We start from the raw sequence: 27,929 nt of genomic DNA, 5'->3' as shown, positions 1-27,929 counted from the left end.
AAAAATTTAAAATTGATATCTAAAAAAAGAAATTAGGATCTGAAGCTTATGTAGTTTTCACTTGTCATAATAGTTTTCCTTTCTAATAAAAAAAAACTGTACAGACCATTCTTAGTTTGCAGACTGTTAAAAAAACAGGCAGTGGCTAGATATGTCTTGAGGACTATTGTGCGCTGGTTCTGAGGTAGTCCCAGCGCTATTTAGAAATGTCATTAACAGTTCTGTCTTCTCTCTCCTCAGGATACTTCACAACTGTGTTTCTGGGTCCCTTCCCAGCACAGATGTCCCAGGATTCAGACTACTCTTGTCTCTCTTAATCCTGGCTTGTCAAGATACTATGTAAGTGGTATTTTGCTCGCTCAACTGTCTTCGCTTAGGTGGGGATGTAGCTAGGGACCCACAATCTCCCAGAATACTCTGCTTCTGACCATCCAAGTCTTGCAGTGTGGGTCTGTGAAGATTACCATAGAGCTTTCCAAGCAGAGGTGATTGTGTCTTTACCTTCCCCAATCCCCTACCCTCAGCTCAGGGACTGCCTCTGACCTCTGAGCTGCAGCCATAATGAACTTGTTGGTTTGAGGGTCTCCCGTTATAGGTCTTTGAACATGCAGTTTACTTGTTTGGAATGTTCTCCTTAACAGTTCCTCTCTGTCTGTTTGATTCCAGGTAGCTGGACCGCCTGCTCTTCTTCATGGCACCCATTACACATTTCAAGTCCAGATGAGTAGTTGATTATTACCTGTACACAGACATCACTTTGTGGTTCTTTTTAATCTTTGTTACTTGCATTATTTTACCAATGACTTCCCTCAACTCTCTTCTTAGTATCTAAGCTCCTTGAGAGTAGGGAGGCTTGTCTGTCTTTGTTCACTACCGTATGTCCTGCGCTGATTTTGACACAGAGTAGATGTTTGACCCCCAGTAGCTCTATCTATTGGCTGAAGTGTTAATGCCTCTGACAGTTGGAACTTGGATAAATGATACGACTTTGTCTGTATCCTATGTAAAATAGTGGTAATAATTAGTGTCCTTTGGTTGTGTATAGTGAAATGAGAGAATGTACCTGGCACTGCTGGATGAGTGTTAGTCCTCTTCCCCACTTTTCCTCCCACTGATACCAAATTCATAGCTGCCTAACATTAATATACCACTTGTCCGCATTTCCCAAGCACTCCTTCCTGATGAGACCAAGGCTGTTTCTGCTGAGAAAGGCAATGTGAAATGTGACAGCCACACCCACATACTTCAGGAGCTGTCACTCTGCTCCTCTAGTCTGTCAGTCTGTCTCCCCCGTCCCTCCCCCCAACCTCCAATTGGAAGCAACAAGCCCCACCCATTGCTTTTGCTTCGGAGCTAGTTACTTATTGCTTCACACAACATTCCAATGTCAGGTACCTTTTATTGTCAGCCTCTCCTTTGGAACCTATCAAAGGTCCTCATGAAGTCCAGATTGACTCTTTATCTACCTACTAACTGACTTATTCAGAAATTTAGTTGTCTAATTTTCTCCTTAAAGAAAGCATCCTCTTCAGAACTCAATTTTATCCAAGTGGTTAGCCTACCTATTTCACAAAGTATACCAGAACTTTACCAGTTCCATTATTTAATTCAATCCTTGTAACACTTCTGCAGACTAGACACCGTCATTACCATTTACGGAGTAAATGAAAATTCATTTTATTATTTGTCTATTTTGGCAATACTAGAATTTGAACTCAGAGCCTAGGGTTTCTTAAGTAGGTACTGTACCATTTGAGCCACACCCACAGCCCAGGACAAACTGAAAAGTTAAGTATACTTTGGTCAAAGTCACACAATTAGGAAGCAGATGAGTCAAGATTTGCATTAGGTATGCTGAGCCAGATCTCCATCATTTTTCCACCCTGACATTTTCCTCTGTCCTGAGGCCTGGTGGTGATGGTGGGTGGGAAGGTGTTCATGTCATAGACTCACTTTTCTAATATGGATGAGCAGCCTATTGTTATGATCATTTCAGCCAATGGTACTGCATTGTCGCATTGGACTTCCAACAGAACTGAGTCTCCATCCATCCATCTATCCATCCAGTCAATATTCTTTAAGAATCTATGTACTAGCCTTATTCACCGGAGAGTTAGTAGAAGAGGTGTTGGTTAGGTTGTGTGAGATAGGGTAAGAAACGGTAGGAAGGGATTTTTTTTTTCCCCCAGTCCTGGGGCTTGAACTCAGGGCCTGGGCACTGTCCTTGAGCTTCTTTTTGCTCAAGGCTAGCACTCTACTACTTGAGCCACAGCGCCACTTCTGGCTTTTTCTGTGTATGTGGTACTGAGGAATTAAACCCAGGGCTTCCTGCATGCTAGGCAAGCGCTCTACCACTAAGCCGCATTCCCAGCAGGGGAAGGGATTCTTATGAATCCATTACCCTGGGTCCATGAGGATGATGGGAAAGGCAGGGGGAGATTACTGAGGTTTTTATACACCAAGACATGGGAGGTAGGTAGAACCAGCAGAATTTTGCTCTCATGTGAAAGACGGCCTCCCTTGTGGTCCATTGTGATTTTCAGTTCCTTTCTCATCAAGTTGGTACTTTCTGAGTTCTCCGATGATCTCATTTACTCTTTTCAAAGTCAGTTTAGGAAATTTCCAGTAGAGATGTCACCTTTGAATTTCACGTTCTTTATGTAAGTAGCACTTCCTCACTTATCTCAGTAGTACAAAAGGTACTTTTTAGAAAAGTGTTTTATCATGCAAAAATATTTTACTTCACTTTTTTCGTAGTTTTGAATATGTGGGTATGGACACAATATATAAATGTGTACACAGTGTGTATAGCCTTGTACATATGACAAGGCCATATGGATTGTTGTCTATCTATCTATCTATCTATCTATCTATCTATCTATCTATCTATCTATCTATCTATCTATCTATCTATCTATCTATCTATCTATCTTTCTATCTATGTAGAACTCAAACCAGGTGCTAGTGGCTTACACCTTAAACTTAGCTACTCAGGAGGCTGAGATCTGTCTCTGTCTCTGTCTGTCTCTGTCTCTGTCTCTGTCTGTCTGTCTGTCTGTCTCTCTCTCTCTCTCTCTCTCACACACACACACACACACACACACACACAAATAGACAAAGGGAATGACATGCGGGAACCATTCTCTCCCCCTTGTGCTCATTTGTCCCAAGATCTCATTTCAGGCACTGCCTCAAAGACTTTAGATATGTGTTGCCTACACCCCTAGACTTCTCCCATGGTGTCCCTGGCCCTGTGTCAGGACTTAAATCATCTTCCTGGCCAAGGGAGTGGTGTTTATATTGCTGTTACTAATGGCACCGGGCATCCATTTCTTCCACGATTGTATTAGGATATCTCATTTTGGGGCTACTGAGAAAACTTCTATCCTAATTGCTGGCTTCCTGCATTCTATCAGATCTCTTAGGAGCTAAAACCTGAAAGACAGGCAGGGCCAGATGAGAACTCCTGAGCTGGCATCTCAGCCTCCTTGGACTGTTTACCCAGCACCAGCTCCAGGAATGATGAGAGATGGCTGAAGCAAAAACACCACTGTGGTTTGCAAATTGTTTTTACAGGCATGATGTACTTCAATGTACTTTTAGATCTGTCAGACAGTTGTTCTGCTTGAGGAGATGATAAACAAGGCCACAGGGAGGTTAAGTGATGTGTTCAGTCCCAGAGCTGATGGGATGTGATGGGAACAGAAGCATCCCATCTCTGGGGGTGGGGGTGGGGCAAATCAGCATCTAAATCCAAGTTATTACCAAACCACTATATTTGTATAATTGAAACCTCTTTTTAGCAACCACATTATGTTACCACAGCAAATGACTCATTATTAACAGCGGGCTGAGACTGTTTGTAACCAAATGCCAGATTTCATTTTGTGTTGAGCTTACTAATTTTTCTTTTTCTTTTTCTTTCTTTCTTTCTCTCTCTCTCTCTCTTTCTTTCTTCCCTTCTTTCTTTCTTTTTTTCTTTCCTTCTTTCTTTTTGAGGTACTAGGGTTTAGCCTCAGGCCCTTCCACTTGCTAGACAGCAATTCTACCACTTTAACCATGTCCCCAGTCCTCTTTTTGCTTCAGTTATTTTTAGGCTCTGTCTTGGCATTTTTGCCTGGAACTAGCCTCAGATCAGATCCTTGTACTCCTGACCTTATGAAACTGGAATAGGTGTGAGCCACCATGCCAGCCCGGATATTTCTAGTTTTTCAGAGTGATCAGTGAATCAATAATAACTAAAGTTAAGAAGTCAAGAAAAAGAGTTATGATAAATAAATATAAGTATATATTATATTCAATGATAGGACTTAGCAGAAGAAATAATTAAGGGTCTGGGAATGTGGCTTACGGGTAGAGTGCTTGCCTAGCATGCATGAAGCCCTGGGCTTGATTCCTCAGTACCACATACACAAAAAAAGCCAGAATTGGTGCTGTAGTTCATGTGGTAGAGTGCTAACCTTGAGCAGAAGAAGCTCAGGGACAGTGCCCAGGCCCTGAGTTCAAGCCCCAGGACTGGCAAAAAAAAAAAAAAAAAAATTGTTAATTAAACCTCTGAGGAATAGGTATGGAAGCAGTGGGGGTGGGTGGTGCAAATTTTTTGCTTTTCATTCTAGACACCTCTGTACAATCTGAATTATTAAAACATGTGCATGCAAATGTTAATTCCACAAGTCATAAAAATTAAACTTAGAGAAAGGAAACGGCAATGAAATAAAAAAAAAAACAAGCCACCAAATGAACGACTGCTTAGTCATATGAAATAATTGAGCAGTCAATAGAAAGAGAATTGAAAAGCACAAATTTTTCAGAATGGTATGATTTTCAGACTACTATATATATATATATGTATATATATATATATATATATTGTGTGTGTGTGTGTGTGTGTGTGTGTGTGTGTGTGTGTGTGTGTGTGTCTGTAGACATACCAGTTCCCCAAACTGGAAGGATGCATACCAATAATAAAGATGAGTGATGGGGAGACTTTCTTTTTTTTCTTTTTTTTTTTTTTTTTGGTCGGTTATGGGGCTTGAACTCTGGGCTTGCGGGTGCTGTCCCTGTGCTCTTCAGCTCAAGGCAAGCCCTCTATCACTTGAGCCACAGTGCCACTTCCGGCTTTCTAGTGGTTTATTGGAGATAAGAGTCTCACAGATTTTCCTGCCTGGGCTGTCTTTGAAACTGGATCCTTAGGTCTCAGCCTCCTGAGTAGCTAGGATTAACAGGTGTGAGCCACTGGCGCCTGGCTGGGGAGACTTTATTTCGTTTCTGCATTTCTATATATTATTTGATTTTTTTTCATGGAACATGCACTGAACATATGTATATGGAATAGTTTGTAGAGCCAAAGCATTAGTGATTCTGAGTGTTTCCTTTTATTGTCATGAAAGAACCCAAGTACAATTGTTTTGCTTTATGTATGAGGGTGTCAGAATCTTACACCGACTTGTAAGGAAATTTTCGGATTCTCTGCTCCAAGATATTATTATAAAAGGGAAGTTTGTAAGCTGAATCATTCCATTCTTGTGCCATAATGTCTTCACTGAGCTGACCAGAAATCTGCTTTGTGTTTCATTCTAAATGGTCAGATTTCTTGTCTTTGCTTTTTTTTTTTGAGCTTTTGTCACCAATAAACGTGAAATTTAAATCTCCTAATCCAGTACTTGATTTTTGTGATGAGTATCTCCCTCCTCCCTCCCCCTCCCCACCACCCCCCCTCCTCCCCCTACTTTGTAGTCCTGGGTGTGGCACTTAATACTTAAAATCCTTTCATGACTTTGATGACTAAGAAATCAACGGTGGGATACAATTTTATGGTGAGGCTACTCAAAATTATTCTTCAGGGTGATTGCCCAAATCAAAGGTCAGAATCTATAGGAGAGTTTATGAAAATGATAAGCACTATAGAAATAAATAGAAAGGATTATTATCTTATTATCCCTGATAACAAAAAAGATACTTAATAGCTACTGGTTGTAGGCTTTAAAAAGTGGAGACTCCCTGCCTCACTTCCGTTTTCCATCCTTTACCAAACATCTCTCCCTCAACTTCCCCATGACACTTCTGTTGCTACCACAGGAGAGAGTTTCTGGGCAGGACAATTTTGATTGTTGAATGGTTTCAGAGTACTGTGTCTCATAAGGAAGTCTAGGGAACTTGTAGTTAAATGCTTCCTTTTTTTTTTTTTTTTTCCAGCTCAGATCTGTTCCCAGAAACACGGGGAGTAATTTGTACCCTCTTTTTCCTTTCATGTGTGGTTCCTACTAGAGTTGGGCCCCATGGCTGGTAGAGTGTTTTTTTGTGTTTTTTTTTTTTTTTTTTGGTCTGGTCGTGGGGCTTGAACTCTGGGCCTGGGCACTGTCCCTCAGCTCTTCAGCTCAAGGCTAGCGCTCTACCACTTGAGCCACAGCACCACTTCCGGCTTTTTTCTTTTTGCTTATGTGGTGCTGAGGAATCGAACCCAGGGCCTCGAGCATGCAAGGCAAGCGCTCTACCACCGAGCCACCTTCCCAGCCCTGGTAGAGTGTTTGTGAAAGGATCTTCTAGTAGGGATGTAGTGATTTTTAAAAAGATGATTGTTAATTTTGTTGTTGTTGTTCGTAGGGCTTGAACTCTGGGCCTGAGCGTTGTCCCTCAGCTCAAGGCCAGTGCTCTACCACTTGAGCCACAGCGCTACTTCTGGTTTCTAGTGGTTTATTGGAGATAAGAGTCTCATGGCCTTTCCTGCCTGGGCTGTCTTTGAACCGTGATCTTCAGATCTCAGCCTCCTGAGTAGCTAGGATTATAGGCATGAGCCACTGGCGCCCAGCAATGATTGTTAATTTTTGACATTCCTTCCTCTGAATTGGCTGACCAATTAAGTATGACAGAAGTGTTATCATGTGGATTTTAAAGCTCAGTCACAGAAGACCAAAGCAGCGTGTGTCCTGTTCACTCATGGGGCCCTAATTTCCATGTAATACCACCAACTAGCCTAAGCCACTGAGCTAGACAAGCCCTGTGAAGGTGTTCCAGTCAATAGACACCTTCCTTCAAGCCTTCTCCTTCAGGCTAGAGTTCTGCCCAAGATACCAGAAATATAAGAGAAATTATCTTGGGCCCTTTGTAACACCTCATCTGACATTCTATGTGTCTCATTTTTTTTTTCATGGAAGAAGACAAGTGTGAATAATATTGTATATTACCTTTTCTTTTTGGAGGGGGCTGGTCTATTACTTGGTAAGAAAAAAGAGTTGCTGCTGTTGTTTTAAAGTGGTGGGTATGATGCAAAATAGTTTGTTTCATTATGACATTTCCATCCATGCAGAGAAATGGGCATGGAAGATGGGTAGCATGTATTACCATGTTAAGAGGAACAAGCTAGAACAAGAAAGACAAATACTGAATTTTTTTTTCTTTCATGGAATCTAGCTTTCCTTAAAAGACATTAAAAAATGTAAGAGGGATTCTCTGGGAAAAGGAAGGAGAAGAGCCAGCAGGACAATGAGAAGACAAGAAAGGCAATGGGATATATGCATATGGTCAAAGTATACTAAATACATATGTGGAAAATCACAATGAAACTCATTATTCTGAATAATGAGTTTCAGTTGGCACAGAACAGAGTTACTAAAACCAATACAACTCTTCAAGTTAGTATAGAATATTGATATTCTGACCTGGTCAAGCCTTTCTATAATTCATTAGATTCTTTATCCATGTATATATTGCATATATGTTAGATATTAAAGATCCAAAGATAAATTAGACAGGTTCACTTCTTTCCTAGACAGGCAATGGTGAGCAAGTTGTGAGCTGTAGTTCACTTGCAAAACGAGGACAGCATTACTGTTGACATTTCTAAGGAACTGGCATCCAAACAAGATCAGCCATGCAACATAGTGCCTGCTGTTTTCTAAGCACTCAGTGACAACATCACTAATCATTCTTGGTAGCTGGGTTAAAGTCACAAATTTCCAAAAAGAAAACTTGATTCTGCTTCCAACTAGGAAGCGCGGGAATTCTTTGTTGTCATCTTGCCTGAGGACCTTCCTTGCTTTCGAGCTACTGAGAAAACCACATCCGAATTCACTGTTTCTCTTAGGTGAATACGTAGGAGTGGGAATTGTTGGATTATGGGTTGTGGGTTATGGGTTGTGATGTCATATTTGTGTAATGTTTTAAGGAGCTTCCAATTTTCCTAAAGAGCTTATACTGTAAGCACTTTATTTGCATTAGGGAAGCATGACATTTGGCATTGTATTAATGCATTTTCTGTGGCTGTAACAAAATTCTTGTGGTTGAGTAACTTATAAAGAAAAAAAAGTGGGGCTGGGAAGGTGGCTCAGTGGTAGAGCGCTTGCCTTGCATGCTTGAGGCCCTGGGTTCGATTCCTCAGCACCACATAAGCAAAAAGAAAAAAAGCCGGAAGTGGTGCTGTGGCTCAAGTGGTAGAGCGCTAGCCTTGAGCTGAAGAGCTGAGGGACAGCGCCCAGGCCCAGAGTTCAGGCCCCACGACTGGACCCCCCAAAACAAATTTAAAAAAATAAAAAAAGAAAGAAAAAAAGAAAAAAAAGTTTATTTAGCTTACAGTTTTGGTGGCTGAAAGTCCAAAATTGGGCATCCATTTTTGGCTTACAGTACTGGCCTCTTGGCAGAGTTATGCAGAATAAGATCATCTGGCAAGACCAGAAGCTAGAGCCATTCAAGGCCAGGATTGCTATATATATATAAAGCTCCTTCCCCACCCCTTTCTCTCTCAGGAGTCCCATTAGAACAACATTAAGTCCTCCCAAGCGCAAAGGCTCCAATGTCCTAATTACCTTTTATTTAATCATTCCACCACCCTTAATGTGCCCCACTGGAGGTCAAGTTTCCAGGGCATGAAGCTGTAACCAAACCATAGTGTGTATTGTCTATTTTATTTTATTATCCATTTCATTTTGGTGAAGTTTAGTTTATTACTTCCTTTGTTGCTTGTGTTTTGGGATAGCATCTCAGAAAGCATTTTGAAAGATCACCAAGATTTGCAAGTATATTTTCTTCTAAAAGTTTTATAGCTCTGAGGTTTATTTATTTATTTGTTGGTAGTGGGGCTTGAACTCTGGGCCTGGCCACTGTCCCTGAACTCTTCAGCTCAAAGTGAGTGCTCTACCACTTGAGCCACAGCGCCACTTCCAGTTTTCTGGTAGTTCATTGGAGATAAGAGTCTCATGGACTTTTCTGCCTGGGCTGGCTTGAACCACGATCCTCAGATCTCAGCTAGGATTACAGGCCTAAGCCACTGGTGCCCATCAAGTTCTTAGGTTGAGAATTGGAATCTCCTTTGAGGGAATCTCTTTGTGTGGTGTGGTGATGAGTCATACTGGATGAGCTTAAGAACTGGGACAGTGAACAGGAAAAATAAAATTAGATAAGGAGTGAGTTGGGGTGGGGTCCAGGTAGGATTGAAACCTACTACTTGTGCAAAAAATCCACAGACATGTTCACTCCCCTTGTGGTCCCCTGAGTCTCCTGGGAGATCAGCCCTTTCTGATATTTTATCTGCACAAATTTTTCCACTTCTGCATCAGCATATGGCTTCAACACCTCCTCATCACCACCTCCAGTTTTCCTTCCACAAACATCCTCTGCAACCTACATCCAACATATCTACTTTTGGTCTCTCCTAACCCTCCCAGCTCTGTGCACATGTTTCCAGGCTACTCATTCCTCTCATGTTTAATCTATCTTCTGTAAACCAAATTGTTGTTTTATTTGTCTGTCAGATATTTACCAAGGGTATTGGCAGGGTGAATTCAATGCCTTTTCTAAAACCCTGACTTCTCATGTACTTTATAGTGAGCTGGCTTTGAACCACACTCCTCAGATCTCAGCCTCCTCAGTAGCTAGTATTACAGATCAGAGCCACTGGTGTCTGGCTGAGCATGCTACCTTTTAAGCCACACTCCAGTCCTACTTTTGTGGTTTTGGTTAACACTGCCTAGGTAAAAACACACCCACAAAATGTGAAGTAAAGGTCTACCTAGAAAGACAGAAATTATTCTCAGAATTTGAAACAAAGCATTTATTGTAGGGAATTATTACACCTGCCATTATTACATTGTAATCTAGATGTCAGCAATGACAAGACCGCTTTTCCCCTTGGCTGGACATGAGGTGTAGTGTTCCTGGAATCCAGGGGTAAGAGTTACCTATGCAAGTTGTGAGCTTATTGTGTCTTCACTATACATCCATTTTTTTTCTTTTTTGGTTGTGGGGCTTGAACTTGGGGCATAGGCATCGGCCCTGAGCTTTTTTGCTGAAGGCTAGTGCTCTACCACTTTGAGCCATAGCTCCACTTCTAGTTTTCTGGTGGCTAATGGGAGATAAGTGTCTCACGGACTTTCCTGCCCAGATTGGCTTTGAACCATGATCCTCAGATTCTCAGCCTCTTGAGTAGGTAGGATTACAGATATGAGCCACCAGTGTCCAGCTTCTGCATAAGATTTTGTAAGTAGATTATTTCCAGAGCCTTAAGGTAATATCTGGCTATCACTTTGATTTCAGCTTTATGAAACTCTCAGTAGGGAGTTTGGATCAAATGTAGCAGATTCCTAAGACACAGAATCTGTGAGATAATAAATTTGTGTTGTTTAAAACACTGCATTCAATAGGAAACACAGTTATTGCAAGTATTTGTCAGTTGGCATGTTATTAAGCATTGTCAGTAGAGGGCACTGCGGTAGGAAGGGTTTTTGTCTTTTCTTGATTAGCACGTGTCCCGCTCACCTGTGCCCCCTAAAGGTGGGCAGTATTTATAATGTCTTCAGTGCCCAGGTACTGACGTGCGTGTAGCTTCTGCACTAATACCCCCTGAGCTTTCCTTACAGTAGCTTTGAAATGCTCTCTCCTTGAAAATGGCTTCCCTCAGTGGGCTCTGCCAGCATGGCTCCTCAGCAAAGCTTCTCCACTCCCAGTGAGCGAGCCATGGCTGCTAGGGAATCGCTTGATAAAAGTTCACAGGCACTACTTCCTTTGCTTTAACCTTCGTACCTCTTCCCCAAGCTCCAAAAGAGTTACAAAACCAAAAAATCATTAATATACTCCGGGAACTGAGCAAGAATATTTTAAATGCGTACTTATAGACACATTGAAAAAAATTAAATGATTAAATGATTGCTTTGATCACAATAGTGTTCACAAAGAAGGGAAATTTTTCTTAGGGAAGGGCCCCTGGCTGGCAAACAAGCACATAATGAAACGTTCTTTGTTTATAGAGATGCTCAGTGGGGTTGGGAGAGATCAGGAAGAATGATGGAAAGGCTGGCACTGATCAAGACGTATTGTACTCGGAAACTGACTTGTTGAATTGAAACGTGGATGAAATGAAACATGGTTGAATTGAAAAGGAATGCTCAAGGAAACAGACAAGATTGGTAAACTGACCAAACTTAATTTCTCAAGGCCTGATAATATCAGAACAGTGTAATAACAAGTATGATTTAGTGCACAAATTGTATTTGGGCAAGTCCTTGTAGATGTCAGAGCATTCCTTTTTTTTTTTTTTTTTTCTTGTCTGAAGCTGGTGGTTACTTGTTGATATTTGTGATGGGGTAAAGAAATGGCTCCTAGGCAAAGTCATTCATCTCTGGAATAGGTTTACCTACCAGGCAAAGAGAGAATAAGGAAGAAGAGGCCACCACTACTTTAATCCTTAAATCCTCACCCATTGGGAGCTTTTCTCTTAATCTTATAATCTCACAGAAAAATCTAGACTCTTCCATTTTAAGGTCAGGCAGGTAATTCATAACTCAATTACCCTTTGTTATGTGACCTAACATATTCATAGGTTTCAAGGATTAATCTTGGGTGGATAAGTGGTGAGAATTTATTGATAAGAACATTGGGAGCCAGTTTTTGAAGCTTGACATAATTCTTGCTGCTCTGAAGATGACATGGGCCGCAACATTAAAAATTGTTCAAATAGCCTGGCACCGATGGCTCATGCCTGTAATCCTAGCTACTCAGGAGGCTGAGATCTGAGGATTGCAGTTCAAAGCCAGCCAGGGCAGGAAAGTCCATGTGACCCTTATCTCAAAAAAAAACTACTCAAAGAAAAAAGCCAGAACTGGTGCTGTGGCTCAAGTGGTAGAGCACTAGTCTTGAGCAAAAGAAGCTCAGGGACAGCACCCAGGCCCAGAGTTCAAGCCAGGGCTCCTCTCCTCCCCCCAAAAAAAGGTTCAGGCAAGATTGGTGTGCAACATTGAGACTCCAATCGTCTAGATGAAGAGTGCTGGGAAGACATCCAAGATCTTTTAATTTTCTCTCTGGTTGCATAATTCATGACGGCATCCCACAGGATCTCAGCAACTGGTTTTCATAATTTGCTTTAATTTGTTCAGAAGATGTGGCAATGGAGGCCTTAAATCATCTGCAACCAACAAGGAGGAAAAACTCGAATTGTGGTAAACTCCAAGCAGCAAGGATTCAAGCTCACCTAGGGGCTTACTTTTTATTTTTCTTTTCTTTGTTTATGTATTTCTTGTTGGTCTTGGGGCTTGAACTCTGGGCCTGGGCGCTGTCCCTCAGCTCTTCAGCTCAAGGCTGGAGCTCTACTACTTGAGCCACAGTGCCACTTCCAGTTTTTCTGGTGGTTCATTGGAGATAAGACTCTCATGGACTCTCTGGGCTGGCTTTGAACCACAATCCTCAGATCTCAGCCTCCTGAGCAGCTAGGATGACAGGCGTGAGCCACCGGGGCCTGGCTTTATTTTTATTTTTCAAGGGTCCAAATCACATTGGGAAAGCATGCTATCTCGGTTCTAAAATTCAGTTACCTTTTTGTTTTGTGCCAGTCCAGGGGCTTGAACTCAGGGCCTGGGTGCTGTCCCTGGGCTTTTCTGCTCAAGGCCAGCGCTCTGCCTCTGGAGCTTCAGCTCTCCTTAGGGCTGCTTGATTGGAGAGAGGAGTCTCCCTGACTTTCCTATCAGGGCTGGATTTGAACCGTGATCCTCAGATCTCAGCCTCCCGAGTGGCTTGTTTTAACTTCTTCAGGTGGCCACGGGCGCCATGCTTTTCCCACAGCGCTTCTAGAAGCCCCAGGAGGCCCTAAGCGGAGTGAAGTGTGCTGAGCCCTGACCCGGTATCACTGGCTCAAGGCCTGCTGGAAGGAGAGACGACGGGGGCGGGGGGAATTGACGTAGCGTCACGCGGACCGGAAGTGACGACGTAGGACCGCGCCATTTCCGCGTGCGACTGCGGCTTCTCTCCGCTTAGGTGCTGGAGGATCCCAGCGCGTGTGTGTCGGGGGGACATGAGTGTTCCTAGGCCATTGCCCCTAGACGGGGACCGGACAGGGCCCGCCGACAGCGCGGAGGCCGGCGAGCCGACGCTGGGTAGGTGCTGTGGCCGGCGGCCCGGGCTGGGAGCGCGGCGTCCACCCCCGACACCCCCCAACAGGGCCTGGGAGCGGCGCGGGCCGCGGCGCCGGCCGGCCGGGGCGGCGCGGGCTCCGTGCGGGCCGGCGGGGAAGCTCCGCGTGTCGGGTGCAGGCGGTGGCTATAAGTGGGCAAGTCATTGCTGAGTTGTTTTGTTTTTTGTTTTTTTCCTCAGAGGGAGAGTGGTTTGGGGATGAGTTTATCATCCGAGACTCGTTTAAATCCACCCAAGCGTCGACAGGGGCCGCTCGCCAAATAGGCCTTGTCTTGCCTGGTGGACATAAGCCTTTTTTCCTTCCGTGGCCTTTCTCACCCCTTGTTCCCAGGAGGAGATTTGAATAGCCATACACAGGGAGGTATCCACGGAGTGGAAGGTGTTAGTTGGTGCTGTTTATGATGTGCCATCTTTGGAAGGCTCGAGAACGTTGCCACTCAAAAGAGCGGGGGATCCCAAGATGAGGAAAGGCTTCTTGCTTTATAAAATACTAAGATAGCCCAGAAATGCACGGGTCACCCCCAAATCATGCTCTGAGCACTCTGTGATCATGCTTTTTCTTCAGCGATAATTACATGACTAACATGTAATACTTATATGCACCGTAGGCTCCACTTCTAACACTCACTTGCTCCTCTTTTTAATTTTTTTTTTTGTGTGTGTGTGCTTTGATGTGATTGGTTTGCATTTATCTCATTATAGCTTGCCCATATATAAAAGCAGACGTTGGAGCTGTTAATGGTATTGTTTCCTTCACATGAAACTTTGAAATGGTTCTCCACACTTTGCTTTCTGTTGCCATTCTTCTCTTTGTTTAGTGTATACGATTTTCATATTCCTTTCGTCAGCTACTTCAACCCCAGTTTCTTTGTGTTCCGATCTGTTATATCACCACCCCAAGATTAAGCTCCAGTCTTAACACTTCCTTGCTCAGAATCCTTAAATGAAGCTTCAGCACTAAATTAAGGTCCAGACCCACTAACTTGGTCTCAGAGGTTCTCACAGGCTGGCCATATGGCATCATAGCTTGTGGTTACTGCTATGGTGTGTACATTCCATTCTCCTGGAACCTCACTTTGCCTCTCTATTCCAGAGACCCTATATTCCTCCTTGTCTTAATGTTGATTCCCTTACTCATGATGCATTCTTTCCACTCTTGTCATAGACTCTAGCCATTTGAAACTAGTCCACCAATAGATTGTTAGTGGCAGTGTGAATTGGTGCCATCTCTTAGGAGGGCAGTTTTGCATTGTCTAAAGAATACAACAGCAGGGCTGGGAAGGTGGCTCAGTGGTAGAGTGCTTTCCTTGCATGCATGAGGCCTTCGGTTCCATTCCTCAGCCCCACATAAGCAGAAAAAGCCCTCCGTGGGGCTGAGGCTCAAGTGGTAGAACGCTCGTCTACAGCTGAAGAGCTGAGGGACAGCGTCCAGGCCCAGAGTTTAAGCCCCACAACCAACCAAAAAAAAAAAAAAGAATATAAAAGCGTTTGTCTCAACTGTACTTCTAACAATGTATTCTACAGAAGCTGACATGAATGTGCAAAGATCACACTGCAGTATTATTTGAAATAGCAAAAATATAAAAATAAGTTCAATAACTCACCCACAGGGGGATGGTTATACAAACTATGGTATAATTCCTATTCGTTAAAAAATGTAGTAGATTCATATTTGTTGCTATAGATACATAAGACTGTATGCATCCATGTATGTATGTATATATAAGAAAAGAGGATGGGCATAGTAGTATACAAATCCCACCACTTGAGAGACTGAGGCAGAAGGATCATGAGTTTGAGGCCATCTTTGGCCACATAGTAATACCAAGACCCGGTCTCAAAAACAAAAAAAGTGAGAGGAGGACACAGAATCAGAGGAAAAAGGGTCAAAAAGTGCAGCAATGGAGTGCATTGGCTGCACTGGACATTGATCAAAGAGAACTATGCAGTTCATGGGTAGAGATGGGAGGGGGGAATGGGAGAGAATGAGGGAACAGATGACACTATGTGAAAGGACATGTACTTACTACCTGACCTATATAAAGGTAACCCCACTGTATATCACCTCTAAAACAAGTAAATTAGAAAAAAAAAGAGAGTTTCATAACACAAAAAGAGTATGACATATATTTCCTTTACGATGCAAAGTCAATTTCTGGAAGGCTATGTAAGAAACTCCATTGAGGGTTAGAGGATAAGAAGGGTGTTTTACTTTTGAACTTGTACCCACTTCCATAGTTAAAAAATTTTACAGTAAGAAACACATAAAAAGAAAAAGGAAGGGAAGGAGAAGGAAAGAAGGAAGGAGCGAGTGAACTTCAACTCATCCTCATTTCCCTTAGGAATTATTCTTAGACTTCTGTAACAGATTTATTTCCCCTGTAATGATACCTGTCCTACTCTGATGCCCTTGCATTGCTTAGAAGGGCAGTTTTGCAATGTCTGCAGTTTGGCAGAAGCCTTCCAGGGCCTTGAACCTTTTGTAATGTGGAAAAATACTTTTTTTTTTTTTTTTTTGTCGGTTGTGGGGCTTGAACTCTGGGCCTGGGCGCTGTCCCTCAGCTCTTCAGCTCAAGGCGAGCGCTCTACCACTTGAGCTACAGCACCACTTCCGGTTTTCTGGTGGTTTATTGGAGATAGGAGTCTCATGGTCTTTCTTGCCCGGGCTGGCTTTGAACCGCTATCCTCAGATCTCAGCCTCCTGAGTAGCTAGGATTACAGGCGTGAGCCACCAGCGCCCGGCTAATACTTTTTTTTTTTTTTTTTAAAGCATCTGGATTCTTTTTTTTTTTTTTTTTTTGTCGGTCGTGGGTCTTGAACTCTGGGCCTGGGCGCTGTCCCTCAGCTCTTCAGCTCAAGGCGAGCGCTCTACCACTTGAGCTAGAGCGCCACTTCCGGTTTTCTGGTGATTTATTGGAGACAGGAGTCTCACGATCTTTCCTGCCCGGGCTGGCTTTGAACCGCGATCCTCAGATCTCAGCCTCCTGAGTAGCTAGGATTACCAGCGCCCGGCATCATCTGGATTCTTAAGTAGTTCAGAATTAGTGTGACTATTTCAGCTCCTTGAGTAAAGATTTGAAAGTTTCAGTTCATTGTGTAATTTTCCTTTAGTGCTGTGCAACAGTCATTTTTGGTATTATTGCCTTTTAGTGCTTATTGTTTAATCCTGTGAACTGTTAGAGGACCTGCCTTGAAAAATACATAAACATCGGGAAGCAGTGGCTTACACCTTTAATCCTAGCAACTCATGAGGCTGAGGTTTGAGGATCACTGTTCAAAGCCAGCTTGGGCAGGAAAGTCTGTGAGACTCTTTTTGTTGTTGTTGTTGTTGTTGATCATGGGGCTTGAACTCTGGGCCTGGGCACTGTCCTTCAGCTCTTCAGATCAAGGCTAGTGCTCCACCACTTGAGCCACAGTGCCACTTCCAGTTTTCTGGTGGTTTATTGAAGAGTTTCATGGACTTCCCTGCCTGGGCTGGCTTTGTACCTCATTCCTCAGATCTCAGCCTCCTAAGTTGCTAGGATTGCAGGCATCCAGCATCCATGAGACTTATCTCCAATGAACCACCAGAAAACTGGAAGTGGCACTGTGACTCAAGTGGTAGAGTGCTCACCTTGAATTGAAGAGCTGAGGTACAGCACCCAGGCACAGAGTTCAAGCCCCACGACTGACAAACAAACATAAACCTAGAATTTGGACTGTGTGTTAAGCTAGTAGCTTAAATAACTTTTTCTCTGGTGTAATATACTCCTATAATTCTAGAACACAGGAGACTGAGACAGGAGAATTGTGAGTTACAGGCCATCCTGGGCCACAAAGGTAGACCCTGTCTGAAGAAATGAACAAGAAAAAACAACACAGAAAAATACTTTTTGAGTCCTAATAATCCCTCCCCCCTCCCTTTTTTTGGTGCCAATCCTGGGGCTTGAACTGGGGGTCTGGGTGCTGTCTCTGACCTTTTGTGCTGAAAGGTCGTGCTCTTATCACTTGAGCCACAGCTCCACTTCTAGCTTTTTGAGTAGTTGATTGGAGATAAGAGTCTCTTGAACTTTTCTTGCCCTGGCTGGCTTCAAACTGTGATCTTCAGATCTCAGCCTCCTGAGTAGTAGCTAGAATTATAGATGTGAGCCATTGGTGCTGTGCTTTAACCACCCCCCCCCCCCGCCTTTTTTAAAGAAAAGCTTTAGAAGATAAAATTTTAAAAGGAAAGAATATTTGTAGAGCCTGGTGCTGGTGGCTTGTGCCTATAATCCTAGCTATTCAGAAGTCTGGGGTGACGATTTGAAACCATCCCTGGCAGGAAAGCTTATGAGACTCATCTCAGATTATCCAAAAAAGCTGAAAGTGCAGCTGTGGCCCAAGTGGTGCAGTGCTAGCCTTGAGCAAAAAAAAGCTGACGGACAGTACCCAGGCTCTGAGTTCAAGCCCCAAGACGCACCAAAACAGAAAACAAACCCCTGTAAGTTGGGATGATAGATGTTTGCCTTCATCTCCTCTGTGGGCCCTCTTCCCTCCTTCCTGTTTATGGAATTAACTTGTTTCCTAAATTTGATTTTTGCTTGGGGACAGGATTAAGTGATGCTTCTCCAGATGAAGGATTTACAGTAGAGGACTTGATGGTCGAAGACAAAGCTGTGGAGCAGCTGGCAGAAGGATTGCTTTCTCACTACTTGCCAGATTTGCAGAGATCCAAGCAGGCCCTGCAGGAACTCACGTAAGCTAACAACAAGTCAGGTCTGCATTCATTTCCCCTCTCTGTTAAAGTTGTGTATCTATTGGTGTGCACACACAGAGATACCCATACACATATATGTTTCTTTCTTTTTTGGGGGGCGGGGAGTTGGTTGTGGGGCTTGAACTCTCAGGGCCTGGGTTCTGTCCCTGAGCCTCTTTGTGCTCAAGGCTAGCGCTCTGCCACTTGAGCCACAGCACCACTCCCAGCTTTTTCTGAGTAGTTAATTGGAGATAAGAGTCTTAGAAGGACTTTTCTGCCTTGGCTGGCTTTGAACTATGATCTTCAGATTTTAGCTTCCTGAGTAGCGAGGATTTCAAGCATGAGCTACCAGCGCCTGACTTGGAACACTAATTTTAAGATAAAACCTTGTAAGTGGGATGTAATTGGAAAAGCTTGGAATCCCAGTATAACGAGTAGTTATGATTGGAGAATGATGGCTTGAGGCTAGCATGGGCAGAAAGTTAGTGACACATCTCCTCAATCCCATCTCAACTAAACAAGTTGGGCATGGTAGGTCACAGCTGCAATCCCAGCTATAGGAGGCATTGGTAACAGGATAGGTGAGGTGATCCCAGGAAAAAACATAAGATATTTTACTTGAACAACTAAATAAAGGGCTGAGACATGGCTCAGGTGGTAGAGTATCCTCCTAGCAAGCTTGAAGCCCTGAGTTCAAACCCCTGATACCTCCATTAAAAAAAAACAAAACTCCAACAACAGAAAGTTGAGTTTCTTAGGCTAGTTATTATAAAGTAACTTTTTTTAAAGAGGGGAGAAAATACAGTTACTGGGCTGGGAAGGTGGCTCAGTGATAGAGCGCTTGCCTTGCATGCCTGAGGCCCTGGGTTCAATTCCTTAGCACCACATAAGCAAAAAGAAAAAAGCTGGAAGTGGCACTGTGGCTCAAGTGGTAGTACTAGCCTTGAGCTGAAGAGCTGAGGGACAGCGCCCAGGCCCAGAGTTCAGGCCCACGACCGGACCCCACCCCCCCAAAAAAAAAAAAAAGAAAGAAAAAAAAGAAAATACAGTTACTAAAACTAATAATAAAATATTTTTAAATTACTTGGTTATTAGAGGCTGAACTTGAGGCAGTAATGAAAGTCACATTTATTTGTTAAAGTATTATCTTGAAAAAATTATGCTAAATTGAACAAGCTTTGGAAGGGCAATCAATTTCCAACTTAATTTCTAACTTTCAACATTGATCCAGATGAATGAGATTTTTTAAAAATGAACTAACAATTACAGTGCATGAGACTTATTCGTCCATGTGCTTTTTGTTTCAGACAGAACCAAGTTGTATTACTAGACACACTGGAACAAGAGATTTCAAAGTTTAAAGAATGCCATTCCATGTTGGATATTAATGCTTTGGTAAGTATGATTTTCTTGATGTAATGACATTCTGTTGTAGAAATAGCTGGTTTTTATCCCCCCAGCTCTGTGTTGGTGTATCTTTAGGGTCTTTAACCTCTAATTTTTTTTTTCCTGGTCCTGGGGCTTAATTCAGGGCCCGGGCTCTGTCCCTGAACCTTACTATGCTCATGCTCAAGGCTAGCGCTCTACCACTTGAGCCACAGCACCACTTCTGACTTTTTCTGAGTAGTTCATTGGGATAAGGGTCCCATGGACTTTTCTGCTTGGGCTGGCTTTGAACTGTGAATTCTCAGGTCACAACCTCCTGGCTAGTTAAGATTATAGGTGTGAGCCACTGGCCCCCGTCTACAATTGGTCTTTTTGTAAGAAAACCTTCCTTATTTATTTTACTAGAGCTTCCAGATTCTTGAATCACTGTCTTTTGTATGTTGCACTTGTAACAGACAGTTGAAGAACTTACGAACCTAGAATAGATCAGCTTATAATTAAAGGTGTAGAAAAGTGAGAGGAAGGAACTTTGGGGAACTGTTTTTGCCATTAAGGAAAGTGCATCTTCTATCAGTTATATGATTTCTTAAGTTGGCATTTCATTGAATTATCAGGCATATGTGCAATGCCATAGTTCATTTCATGAGCTGGAATGGACACCTTAAAAATAATTAATTTCATCTGTTAGGATAAATAGAGTGGTTGAATTTCTTCAGAAGCTGTTGAGAGGAACTGATAACTATTTTAAGAAAGGGGAACATCAGAAATAAGAGTTGGCTGCTCTTTATTTCAACATTAGTAATTGCTTGGTTTGTATGATTTTGTAGGGATTTATAACTACCCCAAAGATGGATTTTTCACTGGACACATATGGTTTAGCAATATTCTCCTTGTGCAATAATATTTAATAATAATAATAATAATAATCTGTATTAGGCCTTTTGTAGTAAGGGCAGATCTGTGCACGGTAGTTCCTGACTTCTTGTGAAGGAGGTGAGCAAGGCTACTCTGACCTACTACTTTCTTCCTTGCCCAGTTCACCTTGCTGTAGAATACTGTTTATTGAAGCATGTGTAATTCTGTTGCTTTAGTCTAAAGGGTCAGAGATTGAATCTTCTTTTTCTTCTTTCAGTCCAAGATTAGTTTTAATTACATAAGCACTGAAAAGTGGAAGGCCTTGAGTGGTGCAGAGATGATCTGTTAGTCCTAGAGCTCATCAGACTATGATTTTACTCGCGGCTATGTTACGGTTTCAAATCTGTCTGCTGACACTTTTCTTGCTTCTTTTCCGATTGCCTTGTCTGAGGACAAGGTATTCTTCCCTTTTCTCCCACCTCTATGAGCCTGCCTCATCCTCCCATCTTCTGACAGGGACAGGTAGGCCAACTGAGATCACAAAGTGTGTACTTACGCTTGTGGGAGGTAGAGTCTCCTCACGTAGGCGGCTGTTTTGCTTGGTCCAACCCCAAAAAGCAAAGGAACATGACTGAACATTTCTTTGTGCTCTTGGGGATTTCTGGCACAGCTTGGGTTTTCTTGATAAGCAGATGAGTCACACTATCCTGTCCTTATATGTCCTGTGTACCCTAGCATACTCTCTCCTTTATAAAGGAGTGTTTTAGACAGAGTTTTAATTTCTTAAATGAAATAGATGGCATTATTGGATAGTTTCAACTTAGATTTTAGAACTATACATGTTTTTAAAGCACAGTGTACTCTGTACTAAATTTAATGTGAATATCTCTTTTTGGGTTTGGCAAATTGTTTAGATGTATTCTATTCTGGAGTTTAAAAAATAGATAATATAGATAATAGATAATACTAAGGTTCTACAAAACTTGAGCAGTTTAGGAAGTTTAGGCACTTTCAGCTGGTTTGGCTGTTAACTGCTTTTTGCAATTTAGGCACTGACATACTGACCCATTGTGATATTAGTCTGTGTTAACTTGACTTCTCATTTACTTTACTGTGGTTAGTTCACTGAAGCAAAGCATTACCATGCCAAATTGGTGAATATAAGAAAAGAGATGCTGATGCTTCATGAGAAGACATCCAGGTTAAAAGTAAGTTGAAAACTCTTTTACATTCTTTATAAAACTGAAAGTTTGTTTTCATTTTTTGACTTTTTATATCTCTACCTGCAGTAACATACTTAAATCATTAATTTCTTCTAAAAAATTGTCATTTTGAACCCTTCTTAGCTTTACTGTTACCTTGGGCTTGACAAGCCCATATTTTCTGCATATACAACTACTATTTCATTTAATAAGGGTTTGGAATAACTAACACATATTTTGTTGAACCAAAGGACCATAAATTACCAAGATCATATTTATAAACCAAATGTGTGATGTCTTGATTATCTCAAGCCAAATAATCACTTTTTTTTTTTTTTTTTGTCGGTTGTGGGGCCTGAACTCTGGGCCTACGCACTGTCCCTCAGCTTTTCAGCTCAAGGCTAGCACTCTACCACTTGAGCCACAGCACCACTTTTGGCTTTTTCTGCTTATGTGGTACTGAGGAATCGAACCCAGGACCTCATACATGCAAGGCAAGCACTCTACCGTGGAGCCACCTTCCCAGCCCAAAGAATCACTTTTAAGTTAGGGCACCATTTTAAAATTAGGTCAAAAACTATAAGCCTTGATTGTTGACTTGAGTTTTAATTTTTATTTATTTTTTGACACAGAAAAGAGCACTTAAACTGCAGCAGAAGAGGCAAAAGGAAGAGCTGGAGAGGGAGCAGCAGCGGGAGAAGGAATTTGAAAGGGAAAAGCAGTTAACGGCCAAACCAGCTAAAAGGACATGAAAAGTCGTGTTTGTGTGCATTTTCTTTTCTTGTCCCATATTCTTTGGATGTAAGAGGAAGTGTGTGGAGTGAGGTTCAGGTAGTGCCTTATACCTTTGTGGTGGATAGTTTTAAGTCCTTGTTCCAGGATTTCTGTGCTCCATATCTTCCTTTCAGTCATTCAAGAAGCCTTTCTTCCTAAATAGTAGATACAGTATCATTTGTTTTTGATAATTATATGTACTTTTTCAACTTTTGCTTAATTTAAAAATTCATTCTTTTGATTTTAGAGTAATTTATAAAGTAGAAAATGCTTTGACTACAAGTATAGACTCAAACAGGCGCTGATGGCTTACACCTATAATTCTCGCTTCTCAGGAGGCCGAGATCTTAGGAACACAGTTCATAGCCAGCCTGAGCAGGAAAAGTCTGTGAGACTCTTAACTCCAATTAGCTACCAAAAAAGAAAAAAAAAAGAAGACTGAAAGTGGAGCTGTGGCTCAGGTGGTAGGGTGCAAGCCTTGAGCATAAAAGCTCAGGGATAGCACTTAGAGCTCAAGCCCAGTATACACAGAGTCTAGACTCCCAAGTATTCAACATGAGTCCGAATGTTTTAGCTCCTTGAGTGTAGACTTAAAAGTTTTATTTTAATATATGATATGAATTTGTTTTTTCTGTAGTGCAACACTCATTTTTGGTAATTGCCTTTTATTGCTTAGTTACTTAATACCAGTTGTTTAAAAGTGCACTGCTAGAAAAACGAGACGGTAAGTCTTTGTGAAGAATGTTATGGGAAAATATGTATATATAGGAAATAATAACACCTTAGATGTAGACTGTGGTGGGTGCCAGTTTCTAGCCATGTATTCTCTGTTTCTTAGTGTTGATGCGTATTCAGGTTTTGGCTTAACGTAGGTTACATCCATTCCTAAAGTTTGGCAGAGATCGCAGAGCTATCACATACTCATCTGTACTTAGTCAAATGTAGTAACGGTTTTCACATACTGAGCTACAGTTCCTATATGTACAGCTTTTAAAACTCCTTAGATGGATTGAAATGTACCAACTCCCCGCTTTACAGGTAACAATAGGATTGGTAGAAAATTAGTAAATAGTGTCACAAAAGAGGCGGCATGATACCTTCAGTATTATTTAGGATTTTTTCCGATATTGTATATATGAACTCCTTATGTGAGGGAAATTTGAGGTTATAAAACAAGCGTGTATTACTATTATTTTAGTATATCCAAATGGTCTCTGATGTCTATTATGTATGTACTGTAAAAAACCTGTGAAAGTGTGTGAGTAGAATGTATATCTTGTACAATCATATCACCACATGGTAAGCTGGAATCACTACCTCTGACCATCTTCAGGCCAATGACAGAGAAAGCATTAAAGTTGAATGTTAAGAACGGACCTGTTTAAAGGTTTAAACAATTTCATGAGTGAAATATGACATTACAATTCACTTGACTTGGACATTATATTGAAAACTATATTTTATTTGAGTAGGTGTTGGTCTCTTGCTAAGTTTGTGTAGTAGGACTTGCAGGCTAGTGTCTTCTAAATTGTTGAATGTACTTATTTATAATATATGATAAAGGCTGTGCATTGTTTTGCCAGAGTAGTTTTAGACCAACTTCAGTTGTTGTTTAAAATGCTGGTTCCTGGACATCACTTTTCAATCTGTTGAAGTTAATCTATTTTTATTGTTGTTGCTCTATTTTATTTTTGTTTAAAAGGTTCCCCCAGTGATTCTTATATACCTTGAAAGATCAGAACCACAGGTCTGGTGGCCAAGGTCTGGGCTTCTTCCCACACTAAGATGCATATCAGCTTCAGTTGGAAACTTGAAATATACACATTCCAAATTCTTGTTTATTAGTTCTGATGTGAAGACCATATGTTTTTAGAGTGCTCCTCAGATAAATGTGAAGAAAGAACCAGATGTTTAGAATAGTTTAGCCGTAGAATAGTTTAATCAATAGCATTTGGCATTAATTTTAAATTTTAAACTGCTGTTTTTGATATACAGTCAAATTTAAGGCTGAACCCTAGCTGGCAGGAAATAGATATGTAAATCTGGTAAACTGATTGAACTTTAATGAGTTGTATTAAAGTGAATCATGTTTATTTAATGAGTGGCAAGGCATATGGACTTTCAGAATTACATTGCTGAAGTTTTAAAAACTTAAAAATCACAAAGCAGCAGGGTGCTGGTGACTCACACCTGTAATCCTAGCTACTCTGAGGATCATGGTTCTCAGGATCACAGTTCAAAGCCAGCCTGGCAGGAAAGTCTGTGGCTCAAGTGGTAGAGCGCTAGCCTTGAGCTGAAGAGCTGAGGGACAGCGCCCAGGCCCAGAGTTCAAGCCCCACACCAACAAAATAAATAAATAAATAAAAATCACAAAGCAAATATATATTACCCATTATTTTAAGGTCATGGATAAATCCTTACCTTGGTAATTAAAATCTAAAACTTTAGCCTGTTACAGTAAACTAGAAACTTAACTAACTAAATTAGAGCCCGTACAGTTAGTCTTAATGTGTTTTTTTTCCCGCAAAACAGGGAATTGATTGAAAAAGTTGCCTTTATTTTGAAACTCTGAAATGTGTACTGAGCCGAGATTATGGGTACTGCGCAGTGAGCATTATATAAATATGCAGACACTGAATCTGGTACCGATTGTGTCCACAGGGAAGATTTTGATGGATTCAGCCTAAAATATACCAGTTACCAAACCTAAAACATTTGTCTGGTGTTTGTCTTGTAAAACAGTGATTACTTTTTGTGCATTTAATAAAATCTCTTAGTCAGTATTTATCTAGCAGCATCCTGTACATGGTGTGGTATAGTTCCTTCTTTGTCTATTATGCATCCTACTTTTTTGCTGTTCTTCTCTCTTCTTCCTCCAAGGTTCTTCATGGATTGAGTAACAAAAATGCCAATCTACTTCTCTTCAAGAAAAATGATAGGAAGTATGTGAAAAGTATAGTAGACATACCCTGACTTCATAAAGTTCCTTGTTGCTATTGTTATATTGTTATTTTGGCAATATTGGAGTTTGAACTCAGAGCCTCACACTTAGTATGGGCTGGTTCTCTACCATTTCAGCCACACCTCCAGCCTTCTTTTTTGTTGGTTATTTCAAGGTAAGGTTGTCAAGTTTTTCAGCCTGGGCTGGCCTTGAACTACAGTTGTTCTGTTCTCGGTCACTGGACTATCTGGGATTACAGGTATGAGCCACTGGTGCCCAGTTTCCTTTACAGTTCTTTTAGAATAAATATAATAGCTATAACCTAGCTGTCTAATCCTCGGGAGGCTGATGTGGAAGAGCTATGAGTTTGAAGCTAGCCTAAACTACATAGTGAGGTCCACCATTTTTAGAAAAGCTATTTTAAAAGTTTGGCAAAAAGTGCTTAGCTCGGTTTGCTTTGTGAAGCCAAATGCCATAGTAAGAGTAAAGCAAAAAACAAGTAGTCTAATGACTTGTGTCTGTAACCCTAGCTATACAGGAGGCTGAGATCTGAGGATTGTGGTTTGAAGCTGGCAGGGGCAGGGAAGTTCATAAGACTCTTATCTTCAATTAAGAAGCAGAAAATGAAGCTGTAGCTCAAGTGGTAGAACACTAGCCTTGAGCAGAAAATGCTTAGGGACAGTGCCTAAGCCCCGAGTATTAAAAAAAAAAAAAGCATTTAAAAGAAAAACTCCATAGACAATGTAAGTAAAGGAAAGGCAATTAGAAGATGGGTAAAATTTGGAGCATGGGTGATAATGTAGAGGTAGAAAAGGAAAAGACCATCACCAAAGTGGAAGGCCAGGACACTCTGAACATTCCATGAATAAGGCCTATAGGCTAGTAAAAAAAAATTTCACTTGCTTTTAGGATTAAAAAAATAAGTAATAGAAGGTTGCCCACTATCCTCCCTTCATTATCAACTGAAGAAAAGGCAGTTGCTCATTCTGGTTTATACCATGGATGTATTCCTGATGTACTCCAGGAAGTCCACAGTAGTCAAGTTCAGGTAAGGATGGAGCAGAAAAATGAGTGATAATGTGTGGATGCTGAATACTTATTTTTTATACTTGATGGTTTTATTAGTCCATTTGAAAAGATGGTTGGAATATGAAGAAATAATAAGAAACAAATGTCTATAGACCTGAACCTTCCTGGCCTCTGATGGTAAAATTTAAAAATATTTAATGCAGGGGCTGGGAAGGTGGCTCAGTGGTAGAGTGCTTGCTTAGCATGCACGAGGCCCTGGGTTCCATTCCTCAGCACCACATAACCAGAAAAAGCCCCAGAAGTGGTGCTATGGCTCAAAACTAGCCTTGAGCATAAAAAAAGCTCAGGAGCAGTGCTCAGGCCCTGAATTCAAGCCCCAGGACTGGCAATATATGTTCTTAAGACATTAGGTCCCTAGTAATAAAACGGCACTGTGGACTCTGAAGCAAGACTTGTCTTGGTTCATTTTCCTACTTGATTTGGGGTCTTGGAGCAAATTGTTTAAATTCTGTATGTCTTTTTTTTTTTTTTGGTCCTGGAGAGATCGAACCCATCATTGATATGCAAGCACTTTGCTACTGACCTACCTCCCAGCCCCAGTTTCTGGAAAGTTGGAATAACCCAAGAGTTTCTTGCTTCATAAGATGGTGAAGTTTTGCCAGTTTTTGTATAAAAGTCTTAATAGAGTTCAAAGGTTGAATGTTATCTGAGTGCCTAGACATCACAGGTACACTCAGGGGAGCATACTTAATTTTGCACCTTTTTTTTTTTGCTTATAAGTTTTCTATTGCCAGGCTGGGAAGGTGGCTCAGTGGTAGAGCACTTGCCTTGCATGCCTGAGGCCCTGGGTTCGATTCCTCAGCACCACATAAGCAAAAAGAAAAAAGCCGGAAGTGGCTCTGTGGCTCAAGTGGTAGAGCGCTAGCCTTGAGCTGAAGAGCTGAGGGACAGTGCCCAGGCCCAGAGTTCAGGCCCCACGACTGGACCAAAAAAAAAACAAAAACAAAAACAAATAAGTTTTCTATTGCCTAGAATCCTTTGTCCTGTAATCTCTGTCAAGACTCCATTCTTCACATCCTCAAGAACTTTTTTTTAGTACTTTCATTTACTCAGGATATTAAAAACCTTTTTTTTTTTTGCAGTAGTAGGGTTTGAACTCAGAACCAAACACTTCCCAGGCAGGTGCTCTGTTACTATTGGAGCCAGACCCCTATCAAAATCTTAGTTTTCTTTTCAAAATTTATTTTTAAAAATGTATTTTCAGTAGTAGAGTTGGAACTCAGCTCCTTGCAGATAGGTACTACACCACTTGAACCATGCCCCTAGCTCTCAAAAGATACTTTTTTTTTCCTGATCTGTAGTTGATGTGTTAAAGGTTTTCCAGAGAAACAACCAGTAAGATGCTTATTTTTTGGTGGTAGTATACACCAGTAGTACAAGAGGTTTTATTCATGTTTATATGTATAGGGAGGGGTACATGCATTCATGATAGGAATAAAAAAATGGGTTTGTGCATGTGAGAGGATGTGAAGAAAGGGAATGAGTAAGGTTAGACTGAGATGGAAGCTAGCAAGTCTGAAATTTTTAGGCAGGGTGGAGACAGAGGCTTAGAATTTATTTTGCAGTCTGAGTTCAG

The 27,929-nt window shown here is 41.5% G+C and overlaps 1 protein-coding gene and 1 long non-coding RNA gene across 3 annotated transcripts; one reads left to right on the top strand and one right to left on the bottom strand.

The window, feature by feature from the left end:
• Window positions 1-9,258: 9,258 nt before the first annotated feature.
• LOC138804883 (biogenesis of lysosome-related organelles complex 1 subunit 6) lies at window positions 9,259-25,119 on the top strand. 2 transcript variants are annotated; one of them, XM_069989398.1, is made up of 5 exons: window positions 9,259-11,396; window positions 17,962-18,106; window positions 19,414-19,501; window positions 21,469-21,555; window positions 22,182-25,119. In XM_069989398.1, the coding sequence occupies exons 1-5, from the start codon at window positions 11,372-11,374 to the stop codon at window positions 22,299-22,301; spliced, it is 465 nt and encodes a 154-aa protein (XP_069845499.1). In that variant the 5' UTR covers window positions 9,259-11,371; the 3' UTR covers window positions 22,302-25,119. The 2 variants fall into 2 exon arrangements, with proteins under 2 accessions (XP_069845499.1, XP_069845498.1); XM_069989397.1 differs by lacking the exon at window positions 9,259-11,396 and adding an exon at window positions 13,210-13,355.
• LOC138804884 (uncharacterized) lies at window positions 11,835-13,135 on the bottom strand. Its single transcript, XR_011365370.1, has 2 exons — window positions 12,798-13,135; window positions 11,835-12,391 (listed from the first exon to the last, which is right to left on the bottom strand). It is a non-coding gene; the product is annotated as an uncharacterized lncRNA (long non-coding RNA).
• Window positions 25,120-27,929: the final 2,810 nt, after the last annotated feature.

The sequence above is a fragment of the Dipodomys merriami genome, unplaced genomic scaffold (assembly GCF_024711535.1).
Source record: "Dipodomys merriami isolate MVZ:Mamm:240054 unplaced genomic scaffold, mDipMer1.0.p SCAF_379, whole genome shotgun sequence".
Classification (NCBI taxonomy): Eukaryota; Metazoa; Chordata; class Mammalia; order Rodentia; family Heteromyidae; genus Dipodomys; species Dipodomys merriami.
This window is presented reverse-complemented; position numbering and strand designations above follow the sequence as displayed.

Excerpts from the sequence above, each read along its gene's own strand:
- LOC138804883 (XM_069989397.1), top strand. The coding sequence starts at position 13,274 with ATGAGTGTTCCTAGGCCATTGCCCCTAGACGGGGACCGGACAGGGCCC. Across the intron at positions 13,356-17,961 it reads GGCCGGCGAGCCGACGCTGG|GATTAAGTGATGCTTCTCCA; the intron begins GTAGGTGCTGTG and ends GCTTGGGGACAG. Across the intron at positions 19,502-21,468 it reads TGTTGGATATTAATGCTTTG|TTCACTGAAGCAAAGCATTA; the intron begins GTAAGTATGATT and ends TACTGTGGTTAG.